The sequence below is a fragment of the Haliotis rubra genome, unplaced genomic scaffold, assembly GCF_003918875.1.
Source record: "Haliotis rubra isolate DU_JTF1 unplaced genomic scaffold, ASM391887v1 Scf579, whole genome shotgun sequence".
Classification (NCBI taxonomy): domain Eukaryota; kingdom Metazoa; phylum Mollusca; class Gastropoda; order Lepetellida; family Haliotidae; genus Haliotis; species Haliotis rubra.
In genome coordinates, this window is record NW_025767278.1 from 62,407 (window position 1) to 85,435 (window position 23,029).

At 38.9% G+C, this 23,029-nt stretch overlaps 1 protein-coding gene across 2 annotated transcripts in view; it reads right to left on the bottom strand.

The window, feature by feature from the left end:
• LOC124254639 (allene oxide synthase-lipoxygenase protein-like) overlaps positions 1 to 23,029 on the bottom strand; it is a 60,420-nt gene that overhangs the window by 28,826 nt on the left and 8,565 nt on the right. The window contains exon 1 of one of the 2 annotated variants that reach the window (XM_046688480.1): positions 20,233 to 20,838. The exons of the other annotated variant lie outside the window; for it this stretch is intronic. Coding sequence (XP_046544436.1) covers positions 20,233 to 20,724 — 492 coding nt within the window. The 5' untranslated portion in view covers positions 20,725 to 20,838. Of the gene's footprint in view, positions 1 to 20,232; positions 20,839 to 23,029 lie in introns of those variants that run through there. 2 annotated transcript variants of the gene reach the window in all.

Below are 23,029 nucleotides of genomic sequence, written 5' to 3' on the forward strand. Positions count from 1 at the left end.
TACTAAGAATCCCAGAAATGCTCACTGCAGAAAATGTTCCAGAAATGGAGTTTGAAATACTGACACAATTTTAATGTTTGAACTCAGGTCTGACACAAAAACGCACAGTATCCCCAGTGTCCAAGTTTCCACAATAGCAAATGTCCGCTGTTTGTTATAAAACAGCTCATGAGACATCCAAGATGGAGAATCTGAGTGAGACACGCCCTTCCTCTCTAACTTCATCAAGTATCCTTCTACCTTTCATAACAGCGTTAGCAACCAAGACGTTCATCTACATGCTTCCGTGATTATATCACACCTCTCAGAACCATTACATAATTTCAACAGAACAGAACTTGATTACATTTCCGCCATTTAAGAGATTTATATTATGTTTATTTCTATTCTCAATGACAATATACATACTTTAAAAGTGTATGGACAGTTTACAAATTTACTTGAGAAACCTTTGAAGATTAAAACATACTGCCATGAAAAGAAATGGGTGAGTCAAATTTCAAAATTAACACCAGACTTTCTTGGTCACTGAGGTTGACCTCTTGTGTCCCTTTTATGACATGTGGCCAACAGCGAGAGTGAGTGAGTTTAGTTTTACGCCGCACTCAGCAGTATTCCAGCTATATGGCGGCGGTCTGTAAATAATCGAGACTGGACCAGACAATCCAGTGATCAACAGCATGAGGATCGATCTGTGCAATTGGGAACCAATGACATGTGTCAACCAAGCCAGTGAGTCTGACCACTCGATCCCATTAGCAGATGCCAACCCTATTTGGGGCCTAAGTGTAATACTAGAGGTCAAAAAGTGTAATTGGACCTAAAAAGTGTAATACTTGTCTGCCGATCGCTCCAACATGGTACACGTTTTCACGAAAGGAAGATTCTAGACAGAAACACATGTGACCAATCATTATGAATCTCCATACATCGAAAATTGTTGGTCATGTGACTCAACATACTTTAATTCCTTGCAAGTTAATTGGAATGAGTGCGATGCTAAGAGTAAGCGATTCCTATCGGTGCAAGGCCATTTCTGCACCCCTGCACCTGTGCGTTACGAAACACTTCCCTGTGAAAATTTATCCACTTAACTGATTTTCGAAAAACGAGTAGAAAAGCGTAATTTTCGCAGATTAAGTGTATTGGCGTAATTTAATGGTCAAAATCGTAATAATTACGCCTAAAGCGTAAGGGTTGGCATCTCTGCATTAGTCGCCTCTTATGACAAGCATGGGTTACTGACAATTCATTCTAACCCGGACCTTCATGGGTCCAACATTGAGATATGAATCAGCTTCAGTGTATAAATATATATAAAAATATATACCTGCAAAGCAAAAAGGAAAATCTATAGAATGATGCTTAATTTCATTCTAAATTTAAATTAATCTGTGACTCGGATATGGATCCATCTTAAAGAACATTTAAAAAATACCTGATTATGGATTTGACTGCCCAAAGTCATATACACAATCCTAATTCTTTTTATAGGTTTAACATATATTGTCATCCCAATAACATTAATGCTGAATAATTAGAATAAAACAACAGCGCAAAGACAACAGTTACAATACAAGTAACTGTAAATGTTTAAAATAATTATTAATCAAATGCATTTCAAATTTATGTCTGGTTGCAATGACAACCTACAGACCGGAAAGCCTTCACTGTATGAGGCACATGTATACGTGTTAACATTTAAAAATGGTAAACATCCTCCCCATTAAAATAGTTGGCATTCATTTCATTGCCACTAAAACTGACGCACCCCAAACATTTTTAAATCATCTAGAATATAAAATATTCACCTACTCAATTTGTGTGCTTTATTTTGACCCATTAAATGTTAGCTCAGAATCTGTATTAAACAACAAAATTAAAATTATGGCGTCTTAAGAGCCCTAGTGAGAACCTGAGGAAATCTAGACTTGCTTCGTTTAGGGCTTTAGCATTGCAGGGTGAGCTTGGCAGTAGGGAATGTGGCTGAGTGACTGAGACAGAATATAAGCTGAGGGAGGGGAACTTCAAGACCTTGCCCCCTTGCTCTCAGTTCCTGTGCTGTGTGGTATGGCAGCCATGCATTCTGGTACCAGATGCAAAACATTAACAAGGAGACATAAAGCTTGTTTCTTGTGCTAGTAAAGCTACCTGAAGGATCTGTAATATTTGCAGTTTCATGTTGCGCAACAATTTAGACATAACTGATAGTACGTTGGGAGGTCTTTGTGACCTGATATTACATGTTTCTGGGATTTTACGCCATTTTGCAATACATAGAGAAGACACAGTCCATTTAACACAGCAGATGATCAGTCCATATGTATGTCAGCTTTACACAGAGAATGCTAACAGATAAGGTCATCATGACTCTTTATTTAATGGATTTTCTAGGTCAAATGCGAAGGAATTACATAAAGTGACAAATGATGTTATCTTCAATGATATAAGTTTCACTTGAAAAACATATTTTGGAAAAATTGGGACTAATTGAGTGACTATGGTTTTACGCCTCTTATAGCAATATTCTAGCAATATCACGGCAGGGGACACCAGAAATGGGCTTCACACATTCTACCCATGTGGGGAATCGAACCTGGATCTTCAGCTTGACTAGGGAACACTTTAACCATTAGGCTACCCCACTACCCCAACAATAATCAGATATACACATAAAAGGTGTCCACTATGTATCTATGTAAATATAAGCATTTGGCTGGTCGTGTGTTGTTACACTACTCCAGGTACATGACAACATGAATAATAATAATAATAATGCTAATTTTTTGCGTCTAGAATCCAACACGATGCTGCTCTCTGGCGTTACATTATAGGTCCGTACATCCACTTCTCAGGTAACCATTTTGAACAGCTGGCTGGACTTAGTGCAATGTGGACGAAGGGCCTTGCCAAGGGACACAACACAGTATGAAACCCAGGTCACAAATTTTGGTGTCTCCACCGGGAATCGAACCCGGTCCTTTGGCATGAGAGGCCAGCATGCTAACCACTACACCACTGTGCAAATAATTGAATCTGGATCTAGATAATCCAGTGATTGACATCATGAACATTGTCGATGGAATTGGAATACAACAACAAATCAGTGAATCGGACCACCCCATTCTGTTAGTTGCCTCTTAGGACACTCATGGGTTGACCCGTGAAGATCTGCGTTAGAATTGATCTTCAGTAACACAAGCTTGTCGTAAGAGGCAACTGACGGAATCGGGTGGTCAGACTCACTGACTTGGTTGATACATATCAGCGGATCCCATTGCATAGATTGATGCTCATGATGTTGATCACTGGATTGTCTGGTTCAGACTCGATTATTTACAGACTGCTGGAATATTGCTGAGTGCAGCATAAAACAACCAACCAAACCAAACCTCATGGGTGGCTGACTTAAGGAAACTACAATCACTGAACTACGTCCAGTAAGGAACGGATACTTCCTATACTGGTGCCTGGTTGGGACTGCAGCACAGTGAGTATTCTTCAACTTGTTTTGAAGAGGTGAGGCAACATCCCCTCTTCCATATTGGAAATATAGCACCCCCTAAATTTGTCCGACATGTGTAAGAGTCAATATTAACACATTGTTGTCCAATATTCTGCAAACGAGATACTTTAGCAAATTTTAACAAATGATACCCAGTAAATTACTAGTATGATACGAAGTATAGAAATGTTTTCTACAGCAAAAGCAAGGAAGCTGGGTTTCACACTCTTACAAGAAAACATTAATTACAATAAATCTGTTTAAACAAGTATTTTTTGCCAGTTCTTATTTCATAATACAACACATGCGTTTATATCAGTGTAACAGGCTGCACAAGCTGTTATGGTTTGGTTGGCATATGTCGCCAGGGAATGAATCCTTTCCATTCCATCAGAAACCATGTATGGTGATTGTCTTACTACTCTCCAGCTTATCTTTACTGCAAAATAACTCACAACTGCCAAGATTTTGACTGAGAATGAAAATGAGACTAATTGCCCAATTGTGTCAAACACATGACTGTATGTTCAATAAAACAGTAATATTTCCACAATAATTCTCCTTGCCACATTTGTCACATTGATTTAATGGAGTGAGTGAGTTTCGTTTTACACCGCTTTTAGCAATATTCCAGCAATATCAAGGCAGGGTACACCAGGAATCGGCTTCACACAATGTACCCATGTGGGGAATCAAACCCGGGTCTTCGGCGTGAAGAGCGAACACTTTAACCACTGGGCTACCCCACCGTAACATTGATTTCATGGATATGAGCAGGACTGACAGAAAACTAATGGGTATATTGATATAAAAAAGATATTCTACTGCAAATGCTACATTCAATGGCCCTAGGTAAGTCTAAGCCTCTGTAGTGGGCCAGTTGCCTTTCAGAGTTGTGTCCCTTGGGCCCACCAGGAACCTATGATTATGGGTTAAAATCTCATGTCGTCCCAATATGTTTATAGGCTTGCTAACATCATTCCCGTGACCATGGGTTTCAACAAAGTGGTGAGCATGTAAGACCTGCATCGCTTCAGGCTTTCTACCAACATAACTAACAACTAACTCTCACTCACTCACTCACTAAATAGATATATATATATATATAAATGCAAGGATTTCTAGACAAGACATTTTGACACACCATCTTACACTGCCAAAGTTAAAGTGAGTGAGTTTAGTTTGACGCCGCACTCAGCAATATTCCAGGTATATGGCAGCGGTCTGTAAATAATCGAGTCTGGACCAGACAATCCAGAGATCAACACCATGAGCATTGATCTGCACAATTGGGAATCGATGACATGTGTCAACCTAGTCAGCGAGCCTGACTACCCAATCCCGTTAGTTGCCTCTTACGACAAGCATGGTTTACTGAACATGAATATTCTAACCCAGACCTTCACGGGTCGCCAAAGTTAGAATGACTCCATCCAGTACAGACCAGAGTTTCTACTAGTTTCCTCTATTTTAGCCAGTAAAAGGCTGCTAAGTGGTACACAGTTTAGTGAAAGTACTTCAAGTCTGGCACTCTTGACTCATTCAAATCCTCATGAGTGGCCTGCACTGTCAAGTGGATATCACAAAACTATGTAGACTTGTATGCATCGATATAATAACTACAAGTGATTCTTTTGGTTTGTTGGCTATCCAAGCAATATTGTTGTATTTGTTTCCATAACAACCCTCACCCACCAAAATATTTAGGCTAAATTGGACGACTGTGTTTCGAATGGCTGAAAATGGAAAGGATGAGTCTTGTGTTTTTGCCCAAACCTATGTCTCCGATATTTATCATTACATGTAATTGATTGATATTTAGTTAACGATTATCGATCTTATGATCTATATTGATAGCAAGCATAAATAAACACAAAAAAATGGTGTGCACACTTGGCATATATCTTCAACACGGATTTACAATGTGTATAAACTTGTATTTTTTAGTTCATACCTCCCATAAATGCAAAATATATTGAATTTATTTTCTAAAAAACATTTGCTCTTTTGATTACACCATGACAAGGTCAGACATAATAATTTTTTGGCTTTTCAAAAATATTAAAGCTAGCAATTACACACAACAATGTCAAAATATATTCTAATTTAACAAAATATATGCGCTCCATGCAATTACAATAAACTGGTCTGGTGCAATGGTATCGGTGTATAATGTGTGCATCAATATTGATACAAGCAGGTCGTGGTGACAGGAGGTTGGGTGTTAAACATACTTCAATTTATATGTAGAGAGATAGTTGTGTCATCCTTATCAAACAACAGCTGGTCAATTAACCCTTTCAACTCCAAGTAAACTTCAATCAGTTTTCACATTCTGCCAAGATTGTCAGACGATATCTGGGTTATATCATGTATTCAAATGCTTAATTTCCATCAAATCCTTTCAATGATGTAAATGGTGCTTCAATAGCAGTATTGCATGTCTGGCACCTGCATGGAATTAGTATACAGTAAAATTCAGCTGAGTTTGATATAAGCATGACCAGAAAAAAAAGAGAAAAGAGGAAAACTGAATAATGATCCACAAGCATGACGAAAAAAATCATGCAAATGGTTAATTTGTGATCAAATTTTCTTGATCAACCCATAAGAACATGATCAAAGATTTTTACTCTCTGACAAGCAATCGAATAAATTATGTTTAATTTTTTTAGAAACTATTATTAATTCACTGTGGTTTCACTAACATGAACACTGAGACATGTATCAGATTTCAAAATTTGATAAATTGTGTGAGTTAGGGATTGGACATATTTCACTTTGGTGAAAGCCACTAGTATAAGTCTGGTGATGACAAGTTTAGAGACATATTCAGGGCAAATCTGGAATGTGAGGGGCGGAGGGGTAGCCTAATGACTAAAGTCTTCGCTCATCACGCCAGAGATCCGGGTTCGATTTCCCACATGGGTACAATGTGTGAAGCCCATTTCTGGTGTCCCCTGTCATGATGTTGCAGGAATATTGCTAAAAGCGGCGTAAAACCATACTCAATTGAATGTGAACCGCCAATCAAAGGTTCATTAAGGGAGAACTCGGCACACAGAAACTGATGTCAGTAATACCATAAAGGGTTAAGTTTCATTAAGTTCACAGACCTTTTAAATACCAGAATATCACTAAGGACACAGATTTCAAGTTCCTTGTACCATCTTGTCCCAATACAGGGATAGAAGCTGTGAGATTCGGAGTGACATAGATAAACAGTTTGATGAGGTGCAAACATTGCTTTTGAGTCATTTAAGTTGTTCAAATTTTCCATTAAATGAATCGTGTATTATTTCTAGTACTACAGTTTTTATCATGCCCCAGAGCACACTGAAAATATTTTACCCGTGCCATTTCAACATTTCACGTGCCATGGCACGCAAATTCAGCACTATTTCGATTCCTGCATTGAAATATTGAAGTAACAGCCGCCAACCCTTATTGGACAGTGGTTGTGAAAGGGTTAACCAAGGACAATACACAGAGAGGATGCACCGTGATCTGGTGAATGTCCGATTCAACTTCCCCCCAACAGTAGTGCATGGCAGACACCGTCTTCCCATCACCCCAGTCATGTTGTCCCAAGGCTGACATTTCACGACATTTACCCACTGAATCACTGCCTCTAGGATGGTCTACATCACTGTACTGGACCTTCCCAAGATTCATTCTTGTCCATTCAGTTCCGATCTCAGGAGGGCTCACATATTGGAGACTGACATTTCTAAGTTTGGGGAGACCTATTTTGGGAGATTGTGATTTCATTTCATGCAGAGATGCTGTAGAAACAAGAGTGTCTGATTAAACATGACCTACCCAGAAAATACATTTCTTGATCTTATTTCATGCCCCACCTTCAGCACATGTTTTATGACATCATCCTAAGGAGTCCCACCTCCACAATATCAAACAGTAGGTCCCTACGCACCATTCCTTCCTGCACACTCACATAGGGGCTACATTACCTGTTACACACCTGGAAGGTGTTGTTCACTGAGTTCATACACTGGTAATTTTATTGCCAGATATCATGACAAGCTGACGATCAAATCCCTTAGCCACCTAAACACAGTGTCCAATACACCCTGCAACATATCACATGCACCTGTAAAGTGTTGGTCCACTAAGTACATATACAGGTGATTTTACTGCCAGATATCACAACAAACTGATAATTCCTAGCCCTAAACACAGTCCCCAATACACCCTGCAACATATCACACGAACGTGGTCTCTGTTGGTCCACGAGGTACATATACAGGTGATATTGCCATCATACTGTCGGATATCACGACAAACTGACCACCACCCTCCTCACCCCCTACAACCCAAATACACCCTGAAATTACACACACCTGGGGCCCGATCCACAAAGTGTTTGTAGCCTACGTTATTCGTAAGAGTTTACGATCGCAAATAAGAAAGTTTTCCTTATTTTTATGACCGATCCACAAAGCGTTCTTAATCCATTCGAAAATTCATTATCTTATGAGCATTGTCGTAAATAAAGATCGTCGCTCTCCTGCTGAGGAGGCTTCTTCGTCATCGCTGGGTCGCATAATAGGGATGAGTTCCATCGATACACCCAAGCACCTTTGGAAATCTAGCAATGTTATAGAAGGATTCCTGGTGGCTCGTTGGTCGGATGCTGCCTTTGGGAATGATATTTGTTTCATATGTTTGACAATAGCATCGTTTGTGCGGGTAAATACCCGTGACACAGTGGACTGGGATACCCCATGCAAGTCCGCTAGCTCAGAGAAAAACGATCCCTTACCATAATATCTGAGGGCAATTAAAAGCTGTGTTTCCAGCGACAATGCATCATAACGCTCGGTTTGGAAAGCAAGATATGGTGATAGTGAGTTTACAAGCTCAAAAATGGCATGACGTGGTAGACGATATCACCGGACTATGCTGTCATCATCCAGCGTATCGAGAACCCGAGTTCGGTCCTGAAATACCCTTGGTCGTGATGGTTTTGACTCTTCTTCAACTAAGCCGAGCAGAAAATATGCAGCCATTTTAATTCTCAAGTTACGACAGAAATGTTTGATTTACGATAGGCGCTGGCCGTTCTTTAATTTTCTCTTAACTTTACGAGATGTTTTCACTAAGATAGCTTTGTGGATCGCTTAAGATTTCTGTCTTAAAGTTACGATAGGTTTTACAATGTTCTTAGCGCTTCCGAACGCTTTGTGGATCGGGCCCCTGGACTGTGTTGGATCAGGGAGTTCCAGGGCCCTAACGAGTCCACATACAGGTGATATCGCCATCACACTGTGGAATGTCATGACAGGAATGCACCCTAAATGATTCATCAAATATTACTTCCTACAATGTGGAAAAACCAATCAGTAACCATCTATATACAGGTGTGCTTACCTGTGATGAAAGCAATAGATTATATCTTTATGGAACATTGTAGGAGTGCATTCTATCATACCTCTATAGTTAATGCAAGTACAACCATATCTTTAGAATTTAATATGCTAGAAAAAGGTATTGTTTCATAGTGCTGTGCACAAAAATTCCAAGGTGTGGACAGAAATCCATTGTTGGAACAACCAGTGTCATGTTATGGCCTATGAATGCAGAATATTTCTGCAATAGCCAGTCTATGGAAAGGAAACTCATTCCTTCAATCCTGACCTAAGGTGAACCTGTTTCTAAAATTATGGATAACATACACTCTGGTATACAGCCATGATCAAATCTCCCATTGGACAATACAAGCAGGAATTCCTTGCATTCTCCAAAACTTCAGTAAATGATCGACATAACAGAGTTCACAAAGAACTACAAGAATAACTTTGTACCTTGCATTATCCTCTTCACCCTTTAAAGAGTATTTTAAGGTTAGGCACAATCACAAGTGCATTTGTCAAAATCTCGAAGGACTATTCATTCCCGTCAAACATTTCAAGGGGTGGAAACTGGGCTTTTTAATTTGCTCGAACTTGTAACTTGAGTAAGGGGATTCAGATATTGAATTTCTATCATGTGCCTGTGGGTTGAATAGAGGGACAATTTTTTCAAGTCAGTGGATGGGATTTTGGATTCCAAACTTCAATAAAGGTATCTATTTTGTAATATTCCAATGTTACTTCCAAAGGGCGCAGGTAGAAGAGATAGAGTCAACATTCACACATGTCCAACACCATCATTGCCACACTGATGCAGATTCGCAAATAGAATAATGTCTAGTCTTTGATAACATATAATTCTGTAGAAACAAAGAACTTCATTGAAAAGCCGGGAGCCCCAGTGAGGTGGGAGATTCACAACCAAAGGTAACCCAGGACTTGCTTATTGTTACAGAAAGGGGTAGATGGAATGGGTAATAATATGGTTCAGGGACTGAGTGAGTGAGTAGTGAGTGAGTGAGTTGGGTTTTATGCTGCTTTTAGCAACATTCCAGCAATATCACGGTGGGGAACACCAGAAATGGGCTTCACACATTGTACCCATGTGGGGAATCGATTCCTAGGTCTTTGGCGTGACGAGTGAGTGAGTATGGTTTTACGCCGCTTTTATCAATATTACAGCAATATCACAGCGAGGGACACCAGAAATGGGCCTCATATATTGTACCCATATGGGGAATCAAGCCGGGTTTTCACAGTGGCAAGCGAACACTTTAACCACTAGGCTACCCCACCACTGTAATCTGTAGTTCAGGGAACTGTGAACTGATGAGGTATCTGAAAGTTCTCAAGCAACTACAGAGTCAACAGGGCACTGAACATTTCATATTTCTTCAAAGCTTGGTATCAGTTTTCTGTTGTGCATGTTATCATATCACCAAGGCAACAGACCATGAATGATTTGGTTGACCCTAGAGCAACCTGACTAAATAAGATACTTCAAGGTCCAGTTAATTTCACACATCGCTTCCTATGTAGGAAACTATTTTAAAGGTTGTAACACATCTGAACACAATGAAAACACTGTGTCAATTTTACTACATGTACAACATTGTTGTCACCTTAACACCCACAGCTACCAAACAACAACTGTTACACAGAGGCACCAGCATATACAAGGTAGAACATAATGTGATACATTGTGATACAGCACAGTGGGGAGTCTGATACATATGTAACAAAGAACAAAAGAATACAAGAATACAATGTAACAGTACCTATCCATGCAAAACACAGCAGGATAGAACAGTATAAGGGAACGTTTCATAGGTTCCCTATATGCATATGCCTGCGAAGATCCGAATTAGGATTGGTCTCAGTAACCCATGCTTGCCGTAAGATGCAACTTACGGGATCGGGTGGTCAGGCTCGCTGACTTGGTTGATACATGTCACAGATTGATGCTTATGATTTCAATCACTGGACTGTCTGGTCCAGAGTCAATTATTTACTAACCGCCGCTATATAGCTGACAAATATATATGACAAATTATTCAACATATTAACATCGTAGGAATCTGGAGTATAAGCTCATGTGTCTGTTATAACAGAAGGTAACAAAGATTACTTCAGAATATCATGAATGTGAAAAACATGTATGTATAATTACAGAATGTCTTCTTCTGCCAGTCATAATCATATATTAAAAACTTCAAATAAATTGGAAATGATTCTTGTTAGCCCTGTTCCTGCAGGCAAAAAACATCAAAAGAACACTTAAAAAGATTATCCTATCTTCGTAGCTCCAAGCACAGGACCATATTTCATGCTAATGAGACCAGGCTGGGTTGGTTGTTAAAGAATATATTAGTTACATGGTCATGTACTTCCAGGAACATGGTAGGTTTGTCAGCATCTATATTGGGGATGCTGGTCTAGATGGTACTATTTATATCAGCTGAGCCGTTATAGGTGTGGGAAGGTTCAAAAACTAGGTCACAAGCCTTCACCTGTCCCGAGTCACTCTAGAATCTTAAGTGTTTGATTGAGTAGACACTGCAACCTTTCATAACATCTACCAGGTTTATGTCTCATATTGTCAACAGGCTTAAAAGCTGTTGGCTTATTTACAACATTAAGTGTATATCGGAAATTTGAATGTTAATCACTTGAACATATGAATCTACTTTAATCTTTCTGAAGTAGGTCGACTAGTTCATGGGAGGATACAAAAACCATACCTTTTTGTAAACGTTCAGGTTTCAGAATCTCTCACACTACTGTTCAATGATAAAGCATTAACTTTTGGTGTTGTGCTAATGAAATGTTTAATGCCATTAAGAATGGATTAAAGTACTGATAACATTTATTAAAACATTTTTTTCTTATTAAAAAATGTACCAGTAATGCTTTAATTTATTTTACTGTTAACGGTGTAGGAGCGAATTCATGAACTCGGTTTAAGATTGCCAAAATCTGGGTAGAAGGAATGTCATCACCACCCCTAAACACAAGACCGAGTTGAAACAGGGTTTACTGTCATGTTTCAAGATGATTGTACTTATAGTGACTTGTTTAATGCAAGCGCCAGGCATGGCAACATCAAGTTCCACCTTTAATGTCTATTGGTACAACACAACTGCAGACCTTCTGCTCCCGGTACAAAGAGACACAGTTCAATAAGGCTATCAGACTCAGCAAACCGACTCAGTACTGACGAGTCCTTGTTTAATATTAAGCAAGCACCAGCCAGGGCAACAACAAGTACCACCTTAAATATCTGTTGGAATAGGCCTTCTGCTCTCAGGACAAAGTCGTTCCATCCACTTCACCACTTCTCTCCACTACACAGACAGTCAAAAAGAGAGGCACTTATATATAAGGGTTCTTAAATCACCCCATGACCCAACAAGGATCATACACATAAAGATATGTGGACTTGACTCATGAACACAAATATGTCGAAGCCATTCCACAATTAGGTATAAACACCGCCCCTGGCTACAGAGTATGTCATCCATCAGAATCACCCACTAGGATCCACGTGTCAAGAGGCTACTTAATTATTTATAGGTAATTAACTTCAGCATCAAACGAATGCATAAAAATACATCAAGCCAATCAATAATCAAAGGTGTCAAACAGGTGAGAAGTACATTTGTCTTATGACATCAGATGTTTTTCAATACTCTATCCATTAGGTTAAAAATTAATATGACTTAACAAGGGAAGACTTTGTTGCAGAATGAAGAATATCATCGAAGGCAATATCTTTCCTTCATTCAAACCAAGCATGACTGTCATTCATGTGTGAAAAAAAACTACTTTAGGCCAGACCAATTTTAGTTCTTGTTTCACGGATCCTCCAGTCGTATTTTTCCAAGAATACGAAAAATAATAATAATGAATTTTCCCCGCTCAAAAAATAAAATCCCAAATGTTTTTTATCGGCCAAAAATGTAAACTTACAAGAAATTTTGTTTAGATTGTTTTTTGCCCCATATACACTTCATAAATTGCCAAAAGTAAAATACTTTTAGTACTTAAAAGGAATATTACTTTGACTGGTGATTTATTTATTTATTTTTTCCCTCCTGCCTTTAGGTTTTGTGAGGACAAAAATCCATAAAACAAGAAATTAAATTGGTCTGGCCTTATTGTAGTTATTGTATTATTTATAGTTAAAAAAATATTTTTCTAAATGATAAAAACTTTTCATGAGAGCTTAATTAAATCTCATCCTCACAGAATCATTTACTGTATTTATAGTCATATCACAATATATCTCCAATGTGAAAGTTAAACAACAGGTGCTTGTTTGAAATATTTAGTCTAGTAGATTAGTCTTATCATTATCACAAGGGTTAATGATGCTGTCAAATACAACATTTGGAGAATATCATCTAATTTTCATGAATAACTGGCTATACTGACTCACAATCAAGTCAAATGTTTATCTACACATGGCGTTTGTGTTAACCCCATGGCTGTAACAGACTGAACCGATTCCTTGTCATGACTTCGAAAAAATACAAAAGTTACGAAAAAAAATGGAACAAGTCATGTTCCTGACCTGCATGAACAGCTTGTAAAAACACATCGCAGCCGTTGTTGTAAATGTGTATGGGCCGACCGATCACGCCATTGTTGCCATCATCTATCATCAATCACTTCATGTGTGAATGTTCAACAGAGCTAAACCAATAAACCATAGAAAATATTGACCTAAATTGGAGAAAATTTCTAAACAGGTAAAAGCTTGCACAGGCATGAAAGAGGACAGCTCGAATAGGTCTAAGTAAATATCATCCTCTCCATGACTATTGTTTTTTTCAATGGCAATGCCAAGGTATCTAAAACCACTGACTTGTTCGCTTGGGTTAGACGTGTTGACATTATAGAGCCAGCATTAAAAATTTAGGCCCCATTCACTAATCGTCATGGCAATAAATAAAAAGCAGGGCTACCACTATACATCTGGAGTTCTAATGAATAATTTAATCGTAAATCCTATACGAGAGACAACCCTGTAATCAACTAGTCACGTACATGATATTCCCAAGATAAACAAAACATTGTAATATTTGTCGACAAACACGACATGGGTCAGCAAAGTACTGGCTATCTATTAATCAGCTGACCTGAGTGGTCTTCCTTCTTAAAAACAAAGTTTTGTTTTTAGCAGTTTTCTCACCTGTCCACAATGAGTGGACCTATCAAGTTTATTGTTGCTGAATGTTGCATTCAGCAATATCTGGCTGTATGATGGAGTGAGTGAGTTTAGTTTTACGCCGCACTCAGCAATATTCCAGCAATATGGCGGCGGTCTGTAAATAATCGAGTCTGGACCTGACAATCCAGTGATCAACAGCGTGAACATCGATCTGCTCAATTGGGAACTGATGACATGTGTCAACCAAGTCAGCGAACCTGACCACCCGATCACATTAGTCGCCTCTTACGACAAGCATGGGTTACTGAAGGCTCATTCTAACCCGGACCTTCACAGGTACTGTATGATGGAAGTCTGTAGATAATCGTATCTGGACCTGATAATCCAGTGATTGATATCAAGTCAGTGAGAATGATGGTATATCCTGTTAGTAAAGTGTTGCATCAGGTAGACAGATTGTCATCTAACCAGGATGTCATCAAGCTACAGTTGGTGCCTGTCCTGATACTCAGCATTCTGTAAATAACTCAGTCTGGGTCAGGCAATCCAGTGATTGATAACACAAGCAACAGTCCATGTCATCATGCATGACATATTCAAACAGGACAGACACATTAACCATTAGATACGTCTAAACAGAGATATCTGGTTCCAGTTACCTGACAGATCCTACAGGGTAATTTGATGTCCTGCTCCTAATTTGATGCAGATTTTCACAGAGCAACACACAACAAACAGCACACACAAGAATCCAGACACTCTTAACTCAACAGTAATTCTGAATTTTGTCCATTTCTCAAATGCCACAAGCCCTGCTGACCACAAAAGACTTCAGTATTATCTAATTCCCTTACTATTAGGCTCAGGGGCGGTGGAGTAGCCAAGTGGTTAAAGCGTTCGTTTGTCACACCGAAGACCCGAGTTCCATTCCCCATATGGGTACGATGTATAAAACCCATTTCTGGTGTGCCCCGCCGTGATGTTGCTGGAATATTGCTAAAAGCCGCCTAAAACCAAACTCACTCACTCACTCACTACTTTTAGGCTCAGAACTTACCAATCATCCCTGTATGGGCACAACTATTATTTCCTAACCTGTCAAGGGTAAACATGTCTGCTTTAGCGCCAACATATCAGTTTAACAGATTAATAACTACTTATCGGTTTAGGTATCATACCGGATACAGCTCTCAACAACGCTTAAGGTTTATTGACAAAACTACTTTTGCAGTTAACAGTCAGAGTTAAGATACACCTGTCCTCAGACATGATAAATCAGTGTGGTTTCCTGTGAGTGTTTGTCTGGGGTGGGGGTCAGGGTTGTCAGGGGTGGGGGTCAGGGTTGTTGGGGTGGGAGTCAGGTTGTCAGGGGTGGGAATCAGGGATGTCAAGGGTGGGGTCAGGGTTGTAGGGGGGTCAGAGTATGATTTGGAGGAGTGAGAGACATGAACTGTATCAAGAAATCGGACACATACTCTTAGTTAAATTTACCCTCATTCAACATTTTAATCTTCTTTTCAGGTGAGATATGGTGCAAATGTTTTTCCTTACATTCATCTCATTACAGACCAGAGTGGGCTAGCTGGATTTCTGATTTTAACTGTCTCATTAACTCTTGCATCATGCATTAAAAATACAAGAGGTAAATGTGAATAAAATCAAAAATATGATTTATTTTTACCTTAACATTATCAATTATTCATAATGATTTTCATATGAGTTATTATATTTAATTCCCAATTATGTTTTACAATATTGAAACAACCCACAATATATGCCTAAACATTTACCACCATAACTGACAACATGTCAGAAAATTAAGGATGGTATACCTTATCATCTTCATAGTCCTAATCATACCAGAGTACAACATACCACACATATCTGATCATACACCATACCATCTCTAATCATCACCACCAACACATACAAGCTCCCATCCCAGTTGCTAGGGAAAACACAGTAAAGAACTTCAGAGCTGGGTAATAAAACTCATATCTCCCTATAAGCTTATCACTGATACTGCTTCGTCATCCGTGGATGGGAGCATCCCTGGCTCAGTTATCAGCGATGAAGATAGGAAGCTTCCATACCCTGTGACTCCTAAGGGGAAGCAAGGCAGGCTTATTATTAACATTCCACCACGAGTAGATGCTCCTTAGACAAGTATGTCACATACAGCATCAGACATGTATGATATGACATTGGTATTCCACAATCTCAAATCCTAGTGAATACATACAATAGAATGTGGGGAAAACAAAAGCCTAGCTAAAAACAAACTAAAACTGAAAAGGTACATAATCTTTCCTAGTGATGTTTAATTGCAAATTTGACGTCTTCACTGACAAAGTCGTTTTCTCTTATCACTCATGTGAAGCGATACCATGTCCTTTTCTTACTACCAGAAAAAAAGTAACCTATAGATAAGCCGACCCCGTTCTACAGACACCTTTTTTGGTCCTCAAAATGCGGCTTATCTATGGTAATATACGGTATATTGTGTTTTCCTATATAATACATATTTTAACATCTTTGAGCTTGAGAGGTATTTATATGTTCATATCATCTATTATCTTATTCTTTCTAAATGCATATTTTCATCTTCAAGTTCGACACAAGTTAAAACTGAAATTATGAAATTCAGAAATTAGCAACAGATTCCATTAATAGAAAGTACAAACCTAATGACATCAAGCTTCCTGTATATTAGTTGTCTATTTGCTGTGACTGCAGTATAATATACTGCAATATTAACGTCAGCCCCAAACCCATGACGGGGATACGAAGTCATGCATCAACCAGGTCTATAAAGTCTGACAACCTAATCCTGTTAGTCGTCTCTTACTAAAAGCCTGGATTGCCGAAGACCAATTCCAACATATCTTTACAAGGTGAACTTATTAGCTCCATTTTGCAGTTTAATTACCATTAATCCCATTAGTGTGTATTACAAACATACCTTACAGTGATAAAATTATGCTAATTATCTATGTCAGGAAATCTGACATTCTTACAAATATGTAGCAGTCTTTCAACAGTATAAAATTCTCCCATGTAAAAATTTCATTAAAACAAGTCCAAGAGAGAAGTACCTGCAATCTGTATAACAAAGCTCTGAATCGAAGTACCTCGGTGGCCAGTAGTATCCCACAGTGTGTCAGTATCTATCTTACTCCCCACCCCAAACCAATCCATTTTAGTCACCGCTTGTGATGAACAGAGGGCCAAGTCTATCTCAGCACCCCTGGGTCTCTTTCTTAAAGGAATCTAAGGTAAGCTATATGATATCCAGTCTGACACAGGTGATCAAGTAGCATGCTTCAGATAGTCCAAATAGACTTACATATGTGACAGAGGATTCGTTGGATTTTGAGGAATAGAAAAAGCATTCTGTAGAAAAGGATCAGCTTATGTAAAAGTTACAGTTACATCAAACGTTAACAACACTACCAGATATTGTAAGAAAATGACTATTCCTTCACAGTGATAACAAGCTGTGGATTTATGGGCTAGAGGCTGTTTCTTACTGGGAACATGTGGTTTCAGGATCAGGGTTGGTCTGGATACAAGATAGTTCTTACTCGATGACATATTCTGAGAATAGATGCAAATATTTAGCAAATATAACACATCAACACCAGAGAATAACCAGTCACTATTACCTGACAAAACACATTCCTAATGGCATAAAAGGCAATCAGTTATAAAAACAATATTCAAGGATCACTGAAGATAATAGCTGACATCAGGTCAGATCTTTTCAATCTAACAATGAAATCTCCACATAAACCAGTTAGAAAATTTTACGGCCCACTTGATTCCTTCCTTGTTCTTTAGTTATCCATCATAGCACTTAACATGAGCTATAGTAACATGAAAGAATCTGGTGAGCCTCTACTTTCTTCTAGCAGTATAGGTTACAGGCTTCTGAGGATGTAAAATGACATGATATGTGTCCAAGACTTGGAACTGAAGCATGTCACATATTGTCAACCTGGAACCCATATTCATGCCTTGTACCCCAAAATACATTCCTATGCGTCCATTGGACATACAAATACCTTTAGTACACAAACCCTAGTCCACACCAAGGTATGACAGTCTTAAGGTAACTGACTGACTGATTGAGTTTGGTTTTTACGCTGCTTTTAGTTTTAGCAATATTTCAGCAACATCACGGCAGGGGACACCAGAAATGGGCTTCACACATTGTACCCATGTGGGGATTGAACCCGGTTTTCTTAAGGTAACTTATACTGTTGAGTCTTCCACAGCAATTAATCGATGGCAGAAACGAAAAACTATCAATGCATCGATAGTATGTATGACTATCAATAGTTTAGTAACTGACTTCCGTTGATAAATGCGCAGCGCAAAATACAGAAAGTACCAGATTCTTTCACTTTGATTTAGAGTTATTCGCCCATGTTACCTCTTAAACAAACTTGATCTGGTTTTTAAGTTTCTTATTAAAAGAAACTGAAACTACTTCAGCTTGTTTTCATTTCATATAAACCATACATATATTTGGGAAATGACTTCAAATGAGACAATTCAAGGAGAGAAAAACTATTGCAATAGTTGGTCGCAACAGACTATTGCTATGGCAACAGTATGTTGCAATAGATAGACCATCGCTATGGCAATAGTTGTTTCCCCCTCAATAGTCACCCCTAGTACAGACAATGTTGCTGATATCCCTCAGTTGCAGTGAATTATGTTCTGGTTGTTGTCATGGTGTCCTTGATCTATGATAAAAAAATTATAAATATCTACACACCTTTGATGCATCCTTAAATTCCTTGGACTAAAATATCTGATATCCTTCCTGAAGTGAAGCGTGAAATAGCTTGCATTTCTGGGTCTCGGATTCACTTAGCCTTTAAGCAGTTCACTGGATTCATGTCACAAATAGGTTTTGAGTCTGACAGTGACACAAGCAGGCTATTGTCATGATAATTCATACACTCTAACTGTGTGTGGCGTTTAGCATGGACTTAATTCAGTGATGAGATAAATTATGACCACATCAGGAACTTGTTTCTACATCAAGAAGCAATAGTGTTCATCCCCTTAATGATATATTCATTAGTCTAAACATTTACAAGTACCTGGCCTAGACTACAGCTGACAAAAAGATTGAACACAAAGTACCTGGTATAGACTACAACTGACCAAAAGATCGAACACAAAGTACCTGGTCTAGACTACAGCTGACAAAAAGATGGTACACAAAGTACCTGGTCTAGTCTACAAATTGTCACTTTCATTTCATGCGCTGGTAATTTGCTGTCTCACTTGAATCTGGGTTTGAATCCCAAAAGAACTAGATTTTGACTTTACTAAGAAAGTGTAATCCCAAACAATATAGGTGGAAACCAAACATGTTTCTGGTAGACAGGACAGCTGTACAGAATCATATGTGTTTGACCACCATGTACTGCCTGAGTTGACCATTATAGACAAATCAACAGCTGAGGTGTCTCATGTCATTACCATCAACCAAAACAGATCACATGGCGACATGACTGGGTGTCGTATACCAACAAAGGTATTTGGGTTGGTGTTGCTATAAAAACATTACCTTGGGCGGGCCCTGTGTCAATAGCCCATTGATATAGGTGCAAGGGGCAACACCCACCTAAACGGACTCAGCTAGTCCAGCCAAAAGGTCACACTCTAATTTTAACACTTTATATAGCATGCACAAGGCTGTTGGGAATACACCTCTAATGAGATCAGCTTATTACTCTGATGTAGAAACTGCTTGTATAAAAATATTGAAATAATAGAATAATAAAACAATTCTATTAAAACATAGGATTTTTCAAGAAGCATTGTCTCAAAAATTATCACACTTCTTAAACTAAAGACTTGAATTTTTCATTCCATTTGCTTCATAGCATACCAGTCCATCAACTAGTTATGTTATGAAATTGTATTTATATCATCTATAGATCAGGATCTAACAACTGTCATGTTTTTAAAGTTATGATTCAGTTATATCTAACCAGTGTTATTTTTCTATTTTATGATTCAGATACCAACATGAATTGTAAACAGTGATCAAATACTGATAACAGTTACATAACGGGCACGCGTACGTGGCGGCACATGCGCGTTAATCGCTTGACACAATAAAGTCTGCCGTTAAAGGGTTAACCCAATGGAGTTTTTACCTGAGCGGGCATGCCTGGCGCACGTTGTACATAATTGTAGTCTTTCTTTTTCGATTCCAATTCCATTTTTCTCTGGCCAGCTTGATCGTCAAACTGTGGCAGTGAAGTGTCTAAATGTTTGATTACGTAATGGTAATCTGCTTTAATCCATCGAAATACGGGAAACACAAACATGTCGTTCGTAACTTTGTTTTCCACCATAATCCGTTCAACATACCACGCACTGGCGATGCCAGCATTGTCACGCCAGAATTCCACTTTTATAACTTTTCCCAACCGATCCAGTTTGCTCTTGGGAATAGGGAAGGTGTCGAGTCTCCCCTTCTCGAAGTCATCCCTAAGAAAGTTATCCAGCTTCACCTCGCCTGTGCAGTGACCGTTGTCATCGTGAAGAATGATGGTAACATTAGCGTCCGTACCGGCATTTTTCTTGTCCCCCGTCCTAACATACACAACATATTCTGAATGTGGTCCACTAAAACACCCTCCCATGGTGAAATGATCAGCTGTCACAACTGTTCGTATGCTGCCATGTGCTATCGCGTCTAAAAACGCGAATCAATCCAACCAGTTAGACTCTAAATAAAGCTATATACAGAGAGGGTGGCGTCACGTGACGTGACGTCACATGTGGCTGTCACGGTTAGTGGGCAGTGTGTGGGGGAATTTGAGTCATCGGAACTCAAACATGAACCGATTAACATTGACAGATAATGGCCATAGGTTGAACTCGTTGAAATAATTGATCGATCTTGCGGCATGAGTAAGACAAGGTGTACGGCGATTTGTTTACATCAGCGTGGCTTTGGAAGTCCGTGATCACAAAAGATGAGCAATGTACCCGTTTAAAAATATTTCAAGAAGAAAAGAAAAATGATAATGGAACGGATATAATATTTTAAAAGCATAAGATGTACTACATCCGTTTCATGGTTGGTCTCGTTTTGAATACAATACTGAATGAGATAAGGTGAACATTGTTTATCAGTTTTACGGATCTAAGATCCTGAAGTGAGGTGAACGGTGAGGTGAAATTGGGTTTTACGTCGTGCTTGAGAATATTTCGCTCATATGACGATGTGCATGCGCGTGTATGTGCGGCTGCTTGTACTAGTCCTGAAAAGTTATTAAATGACCATTGAAACTCTCGTGAAAACGGATGAAAATGAACTGTGCAAACCCCCCACCACCACCCACCCCCAAACTCAAAATGCTGTATCCGCCCCTGAGTGATATATATTATGTTACCACCTGACTTTTATCCACTTAGGATCGATTGACCTATATAAGTCAGTTTTGATTCTGTGCTCGATATTAGACTTAAAATTCATTTTTCTGAAATTGACGTTTACCGTAATAAAGTAACAGGAAGATGCTCTGATTTCTTGAATTAATTCTAATCTTAACCGTTATTTCATCTTTGGAATGTTGCTTGAATATTGCCAAAAGGGGCGGTAAACCTCATTCACTTGATGTTCACTCACTCACTCATGATGCTTTAAGTTTGCCGTAAAAGCCAGTTAGTCTGTGTTACTGTTACCTATATACAGGTCGACTGCATGTCGGCGTGACGAGCGTTCGCTTTAACCACTTGGCTACCCGACCGCCCTCCGTAAATGAGGAACGGTCTTTACAATGTGTAACCTGACTGGCTATACTATCGTCGTACCGAGAAGATGTGGATCGTTATTCATGCTCTCAACCACACGTTTACCTGGTCAAGAACGTATCACTTTAAAGGTCACATGGACAGAGCTTGAAAACATGCTGACGGTGGCAGAAAATGATCGCGAATGATGAAAATTACACCTTGCATACGGATATTCTCCCACGGCCCATCGCTAAACTCTATATCCGGAAGATGTTTATAAATGCGTGTGGTTATGCTTCGTTATGCTTGACAACTTTCTCAAATGTCAATGCAATTTACACTGAGAAAAAAACGTGTGGAATTCGATTAGAAAAGTGAGAATATGCCAAGCAACCTATGACTGACTTAAGAGGCGGCCTAAAGGTACCTGGTGGTGGCGCTGACTGACGGTGGCATCCAACCGTGACGGAATGGATCGATGCTCATGATGTCAATCACTGGTTTATCCGATGCAGACGCGATTATTTACAGAACAAAATCATATAGTTGGAAGAAGGCACATTGTGGTGTTACTCATCTAAATACAAAGAAATCTAAACGGTGAGTGAGTTTAGTTTTACACCGCACTCAGCAATATTCCAGCTATATGGCGGCTGTCAGTAAATAATCGAGTCTGGACCAGACAATCCAGTGATCAACAGCATGAGCATCAATCTACGCAACTGGGATACGATGACATGTGTCAACCGAGTAGAGATGTGTGGGATCACCCCAAATGATTACAATGATGTTTTTTCAATAAATTCTTTACAATAAATCGTTCATAAGAAAGGACCATTTTTCCGTAAAAGGGGTAGTAGTTTATTGCAGTAACATTTTGAATATTAAACTAAAATAACTATACAAACGATTAAAATCGATTCTTGTAAGGGTATAATTGCAAATACACCAATGAGACAAATTTATTTTATATATACATTTATTATTATTATTTATGTCTTAAGAATTTGTTTCTTAATAGCAATCAAGCTGTTGTACTCGCACGACACTTATTTCACAACTTCAAGCGTCAGGACTAGTGCGGATGTAACGCCACCATGTGTCATTTGTTTTTCTCAACATTTAGTGGTTCAAACTGGGCCATTCATATTAACACATCTCTCGGTCGGAAGGCACTGACTGCGGAATATATTACTTCCGGGTGCG